Below are 8,026 nucleotides of genomic sequence, written 5' to 3' on the forward strand. Positions count from 1 at the left end.
GGGGTGAATTAAACGTAAGAAATTAAGTTTACAATGTTTTTTAAAAAATAAATTTAAAATTTATTTTTTAAATTAAAAAATTGTAAGAAGAAGTGTTTTTTTAGCACTCCCCTAGGAGCTCCCACCCGTTTTGCTCTCTTGGTGACTCGAACTCGAAATTTTCGGGTTGGGAGTGAGGGTGCTTATCATCGAAGTAACTCCCTCTCGTCTATAATATGAAGTAAATAAGAGTTTTGAAAAATATTTTTTTTAATATTTGAAAGGAAGTCATTTTCCTTAAATTTGAGAAAAATAAGTTGATTTGAAAAATATTTTCCAAATCATTTTATCCAACCTAACATGAAAAAAAATGAAAAGGTATTTTTCAAAAAATATTTTCCTTCTTATCAAATAGATAATTTCAAAACAGGACCAAAAACAATGTTATGCAATGTGAAGCTATGTTTGTTATAAGAGTTACAGAAGTTAGTTTAATTAAGTTAACTAGTCTGGGTAGTATGTTCATTGTAATTGCTAAACTATATATAGTGGAGCTAAGCCTACATTGTAGAGAAGTTCTTATTTTCATTCTGTAAATTCAATATATAGTTTTACTTTTCTTCTTAGCTTAGATTTATGAAGTTCACCACTGCTAGAGCTTAACATGGTATCAGAGCATTGAGGTGTCTTCGATCCCTCTATTTTTTGATGTAATTGTAGATTCGCTGCAGAGCTGTTGCATTGTTCTAGAAGTAGTGAAGGATTCAAGCTTTGTTTCTGTTGATTGAGAACTCAATTTGTCCATTAAACTACTCGGGGCTCCCCATAGTTTAGAAAAAGGGAGGGGACATTTTTTTCTTCATCCGGGGTTTCATTCATTATGAACTAAAAAGTGGTTGGCTGATTAGTGAGGTCTTAAAAACGTCATATAATTCATGATCAGGCATTCCATTTTTGCTTTCAATGAGCAAGGAGGAGGTATAGTGGTGGATTCTCAGCATCCTCTGCACTTACAAGAGATTGATACTCCAGGTGACTCTTTAGTTTCAATTCAGATTACTGAATGTGAGAATTATTCATTGTGGAGTCGATATATGAAGATATGTCTCTTTTATAAAGGAAATGAGGCTTTATTGATGGCAAAAGTTCCAAAGATAAGTTTAATGTAGGGCTGCATGATCTTTGGGAAAAATGCAATGCTATAGTGCTGTCTTAGATCATGATTTCTGCAAGTCAAGAGTTACTAAGTGATATAGTCTATTCTAGTAATGTTCTACAAGTGCTGACTGATCTAAATGACACTGCTATGCGAACTATATGTATGATCCACAGTTCTACACTGCATACTGATGATGATAAATGGATAATTGATTCTGGAGTACCTAAACATACGGTACACAATCTAGAAACATTAACTCATCACACTAGCTTTGATGATTCTACAATACACAGAGTTCATTTACTAACTGGTTCAAGTGCTCAAGTCAACAATGTTGGTTCCTCTCAGGTTCTTGGAAGGACTAAGATCTCTAATATCCTTCACATACCTGCATTTCACCATAACCTACCGTCTATTCCTAAGTTAACAAGAGAATTAAACTGATGTGTTCTCTTTTATCCTGACTATTAAGTGTTTCAGGACCTCTCAAGTGGGATTGTGAGGGGGACTGGCGGACTGGAGAATGATCAATATGTGGTTTAGGCTGATTGTCAGTTGAAGTCTCACAAAAGTCAAGTTTATGATGTTGATGTAATGAAGATTTGTATCTATGGCTTAAAAGACTAGGTCATGTACCTATTTCTTTGGCATAATACATAAATGTGCCCTTTAACTTGGCTTCGAATTACATTTATGCCCTTCAACTTTGGGTATGCACAAGTAGACACTTAAACTTGTATAAAGTTGAACAAATAGACACACATGTTATCCTACTTGTCATTTTTTTGTCCTATGTGGTGTCCTACGTGTATTGTGTCATGTAGAACTCATGTGTTTATTTATATTTAAAAGTTGGGTAGTTAAAGTGCTTGTTCGTGCAGTATGAAAGTTGGAGGTCAAAGTTAAAATATGAAGCCAAATTTAAGGTCCAATATATGTATTATGGCTATTTATTTCCTATGATTCATAATGTTTTCTCATCCTGTATTAAAGTTTTAGACTGACAATGGGCTTGAGTTTTTCAATTCACAAGTCACAACATATCAACATATAACTATTTGACTCATACATCTATTCAATTACAATATCAAAGTACCATTACCTTTAATCTTTCAAACCAAATAACTACACAACATCATGATTCTTCTCCTCTTCTTCAACAGGCAGGGAAACGTATTCTCCAGCAGCAGTTTCCGGCATCAATTTCTCATCGTTTAATTCCTTGCAGTGCATATACAACACCACGTTCGCCACAAGATACTGATTCATCAGTATATATCCCATCACCGAAGTACACGCAGTGAGCAGTATCCTCCACGTTTCGCCTCTGGCTAAAATCATGGCACACCAAACCACCATCCATACAATCACAGTCCCGTAATACATAAGAATCTTCAAAGCTACCCATCTCTCCCCCTTTACCAACTTCGCACTTCTCCTTAGTGTCTCGTAACCCTTCTTCGATTCAACTACTGTTATCACATAAGCTAAACACCAGTTCACTTGTAGCCAAATCAGAATCGGTACAATCACGATCAACAAGAAAATAACCAAAAATAACAAGTGATCCGAGTTTGATTTGAGCTCAATTAGTTCAAGAGATTGAAGAATTCGCACTACAAACACCAAAATCAGGGCGAAAAGAAGAGTGATTGAAATGAAAATTGATTGCGAAACAATGAAAGTGGAGAGAAGAGGGAAGAAGGAATTTCTCATAGATTTAATAGACGAAACGACGTTGATCGGTCTATCGTAGATCACTTGAACCGCGCTATATGTAGTAGTGCCAACTCCACAGATGAAAAAGAATGTCAAAAACAGAGCATACAGTACAAGTAGAATAGTTTCGAAACTTGAAATTGCGAAAAGTTGAGGAAATTGAAGTTGAGCATGGCTAGTGAAATGATAATCGGGGTGAAATATGGCAAGTTCGAAAGAAGGATATAGAATTAGAGAGAGAATGATAGGGAAGAGGAATAGGATTGAAATAGCATGAAAATGGCGAACATGAGATCTGAATATTGTTCTGGTTGATTCAATGATTTCATTCCATAAGCTACAGCCATTTTCTGATGAAGTATTCATTATGATGAATTGCTATGAAACTCTAATTCTTTTTTTTGTAGTTCATATAGGCTATTAGCAATGACTTTTTCTTCATGGACTAACTGTGAGATCAAGAAACATTCAATTAAATAATTTTCCACACGCAAAATAATAATTATTTTCACTATTTTAATTTATTTGTTTGAATTTAACTTGACATCGAGTTTAACAATGTAAAATTACTTTTAAATCTTATGATTTTGAACTATTGAATATACCAACATATCCTTTAAACTAGGGGTGTGCATTCGGTTTTTTTATTCGATTTTATACTATTCGGTTTGAATTTTTGATTTTTGGTTTTGAAGAAGTGTAACTCAATCCGAACCAAAATAAAATTTGATTTGGTTTGATTTTTCTCTTTTTGGTTTGGTTACTTTTTAATATAAATCACAAGTAAAGATGTCCAAACATAAGAAAATTAACTAAATCATAATGAAAATAACTAAAAAGGGACAAAAGTGATTATCCAACTTAATTCTATATATATATATATATATATATATATATATATATATAATTTGGTTTTTTGATTTTTATTTTTCTAAATCCGAAACCAAACCAAAAAATCAAAAAATAAATTATAAATTCAAAATCAAATCAAGAATCCAAAAAAGCAATTCAAATTAGAATTTGATTTGATTTGATTTGGTTTTTTAGTTTAATCCAATTAGTGTACACCACTATTTTACATTTATAACTTAAAAAGTTTAATTAAAGAGTTAAACAAAAGAGAAAAGAGACACTGTTTTTGTGAAGAGAATTAAAAAGCAAATAAATTGAAATAGAAGAGGTAATATATAATTTTCAACACGCTTTAATTTGAAAATAATAATTTTCCACATTGGCATTGAAAGTTGCTTCTTATCACCAGCTGTCGTGATAGTAATGTTTTATCCCTATCTTAAAACCGTAGTTTCAACGCAATCTTTTTATAAATTTAAATTATACATCACTGGATTGAAAAATTATTTATCTATATAGTTTACGTGTAATGATCTCATCTAAAAGTATTTACGTGGGTTTGATTTTACTTTTTTTATGGGTCAAGTATATGAAAATTCTTTTTAATATGAGTGTCAATGAGATTTGATCTAAAAAAAATTGTCTGCTTAGATACTATGTTGAAGTATGTGATTCTTCAATAAGAATTCATAAATAAATTCCTAAATTTGTTGGTTTTTCCCCTCAAGTTTCTCAACTACGTCATTTTCCTATTGAATCATTGAACCATCAATAATTTGTTCCTTTTAAACATTGTCGTGCATACCTTAGCAATATTGATCCATAGTTGTCTTATAATTTGACTTAAGACTTTGTATGAATGACCTAAGGTTTCTATATCCTTTCATAGTTGTTAAACAAAGTTCCTTATTCTATGTTTAGGAGTTTTGAATTATTCATATTGGTTCAAAACATGAATATGGATAAAGGTTTTAAGTTAGGCAATTTAAGCTTCAAGACTAACTTGAAAATTATTCAATATTCTTTCACAGTTAGTATTTAGCTTTTAAATCCACGCTTAAGTTATTGTGTTGATTTTTCTGTTAGGTAGTGGAGCCTGATTAATATATATAACTGTTTACGCGGTTTAACCTATTTATTCTCTATTTTAGGCTTTCCTATTTATTCTCTGTAACCAAAAATACTCTGATTTATTAATATAAATATACCTCACCGCCGTGGAAGTTTACTTACGGGGTGTTACCAAGAAATATTGAGTTTTCTCTTTCTCTCTAGATCTCTCATCTCTTTCTCTTGAAAGTTCTTGTGTTCTTCATTCATCTAGTGTGTGTGCGTGAATTCGATCCTAACAACTGGTATCAGAGCTAAGGAGATTCAACACGATCACTGAAGATGGAGAGTTCGAAGCTTGGAATCGAGAAGTTTGATGGATCCGATTTCAGTTTCTGGAAGATGCAGATCGAAGATTATCTGTACCAGAAAGATCTTCACGAACCACTGACCAGGGTGAAGCCGAAATCCATGACGGAGGAGAAGTGGAAACTCGAGGATCGCCAGGCTCTAGGGTTGATCCGGTTGACTTTGTCAAGAAACGTGGCGTTCAACATCGTGAAGGAGAAGACTACGTCCGGTCTGTTGAAGACACTGTCAAACATGTATGAAAAACCATCGGCTATGAACAAGGTATATTTGATGCGTAGATTATTCAATTTACAGATGTCTGAGAATGGATCCGTTTCTGATCATATAAACGAGTTCAATATGATTGTGAGTCAACTCAATTCTGTGGATATTAATTTCGAAGATGAAATTAAGGCGTTGATTTTGATGTCATCTCTGCCCAAGTCTTGGGATACTGTTGTTGCTGCGATTAGCAGTTCCCGTGGATCTGAGTAACTGAAGTTTGATGAAATTCGTGATGTTGTTCTTAGCGAAAGTATTCGCAAATGAGAAGTGAGAGATTTATCGGGCAGTGCTCTCAGCGTTGATCGAAGGGGGAGAAGTAAGATGAAATGCCAAAATCAACATGGTCGATCAAAATCAAAGAATCGAGGAAAATCTTTGAACAGATCAAACGTGACTTGTAGGAACTGTGGAGAAAAAGGGCACTTTCGGATGAACTGTACAAAGCCAAAGAAGAAACATAATTAGAAATTTGGAGATGATAATGATTCTGTAAATTCAGCAGAGGACATTGGGGATGCTTTAATCCTTAGTATGAACAGTCCGGTTGAATCTTGGATTTTGGATTCTGGTGCATCTTTCCATTCGTCTCCAAGCAAGGAGTTGTTCCAAAATTTCAAATCTGGAAATTTTGGAAAAGTATATCTTGTTGACAATAAAGCCTTAGAGGTTGAAGGAAAGGGGAATGTTTGCATAAAGATCACCTCGGGAAACCAGTGGACATTGGAGGATGTCAGATATATTCCAGGGATCAAGAAAAATCTGATCTCTGTTGGTCAGTTGGATAGCACGGGATATGCAGCAGAGTTTGGGAAAGGTTCGTGGAAGATCGTGAAAGGTGCTATGGTAGTAGCTCGTGGCACCAAATCTGGAACCTTGTACACCACTGCAGGGTGTATAAACATGGCCGCTGTTGCTGAAGGTGCTTCCGGTTCATGTCTGGGGCACAACAGACTTGGACACATGAGTACTAAAGGAATGAAGATGCTGGTTGCAAAAGGAGCATTAGAGAGTCTGAAGTCTGTTGATATGGGTCTTTGCGAGAGCTGTGTTATGGGCAAACAGAAAAGACTAAGCTTCACAAAGACTCCTAGAGAGCCAAAGAAAGTGCGGTTGAAAATGGTCCATACAGATGTTTGGGGACCATCTCCAGTATCATCACTTGGAGGATCCAGATTCTATGTTACCTTCATTGATGATTTCAGCAGAAAGGTATGGGTTTACTTCTTGAAGCATAAGTCATATGTGTTTGCAACTTTCAAGAAGTGGAAAGCTGAAGTTAAGAATCAGACCGGTTTGAAAGTCAAATGTCTAAGGTCTAACAATGGAGGAGAGTATGAAAAATCAGAGTTCAAGGCATTCTGTGCAGCTGAGGGAATCAGATTGATGAGAACAGTTCCTGGTAAGGCAAGGCAGAATGGAATTGCTGAGAGGATGAACAGAACATTGAATGAGCGTGCAAGGAGTATAAGGATACACTGTGGGCTACCCAAAACACTTTGGGCGGATGCTGTGAGCACAACTGCATACTTGATCAACAGGGGACCATTAGTTCCTTTAGGGTTCAAGATTCCAGAGGATTTGTGGACAGGAAAAGAACTCAAGTACTCACACTTGAGGACTTTTGGTTGCACTGCTTATGTTCATGTTGATCCAGAAAAAACAGACAAGCTTGATGCCAAGGCTGTGAAGTGTTACTTCATAGGCTATGGTTCTGATTTGTTTGGTTACAGATTTTGGGATGACAAGAACAGAAAGATACTGAGACATTGTGACGTGACATTTGATGAGTTTGTCATGTACAAGGACAGAGAGCAGAAGGTTCTAGAGATTACAAAGCAAGTGGGAGTTGAGGTTGAGTTGGAGAAGAGTAACCCTAGAGATGTCGAAGCAGATACTCAACCAATTCCTACTGAAGAATCTGAAGTGGAGCAAGTTATACCTGAGCAGGTGTTAAGGAGATCATCCAGATCCATCAGGGCACCAGATAGGTATTCACCTTCATTACACTATCTATTGCTGACTGATGAGGGGGAACCAGAGTCTTTTGATGAGGCCCTACAGGTAGAGGATTCGATCAAGTGGGAGCAAGCCATGGATGATGAGATGAGGTCACTTGAGAAGAACGACACATGGGTGTTGACTGAGTTACCTGCAGGGAAGAGAGCTTTGCTGAACAAGTGGGTGTTCAGAATCAAGACTGAACCAGATGGCAAAAGAAAGTTCAAGGCTCGTTTAGTGGTTAAAGGATATTCACAAAGGAAAGGTATTGATTATGCTGAAATATTCTCTCCTGTTGTGAATTTAACCTCTATTCGAATTCTGTTGAGTGTTGTTGCATCGGAGAATTTGCATCTAGAGCAAATGGATGGAAAAACAACATTTTTACATGGAGATCTGAACAAAGAGATCTATATGCAGCAACCGGAAGGATTTGTGGGTCCAGGCAAGGAACACATGGTGTCCAAGCTCACCAGGAGCTTGTATGGACTAAAGCAAGCACCAGAAGTGGTACAAGAAGTTTGACTCCTTCATGACCAAGAGTGGATTCTGTAAAGTTGAAAAGGATCCTTGTTGTTACTTCAAGAAATATACTGATTCATATGTCTTTCTACTCTTGTATATGTGGATGAT

General features: G+C 35.7%; 1 protein-coding gene across 1 annotated transcript; it reads right to left on the minus strand.

Moving 5' to 3' along the window:
- Positions 1-2,098: 2,098 nt before the first annotated feature.
- LOC107018769 lies at positions 2,099-3,325 on the minus strand. The gene has a single exon (XM_015219334.2). The coding sequence runs from the start codon at positions 3,221-3,223 to the stop codon at positions 2,264-2,266; it is 960 nt and encodes a 319-aa protein (XP_015074820.1). The 5' UTR covers positions 3,224-3,325; the 3' UTR covers positions 2,099-2,263.
- Between the last annotated feature and the right edge of the window lie 4,701 nt (positions 3,326-8,026).

Source organism: Solanum pennellii, chromosome 5, assembly GCF_001406875.1.
Source record: "Solanum pennellii chromosome 5, SPENNV200".
Lineage (NCBI taxonomy): Eukaryota > Viridiplantae > Streptophyta > Magnoliopsida > Solanales > Solanaceae > Solanum > Solanum pennellii.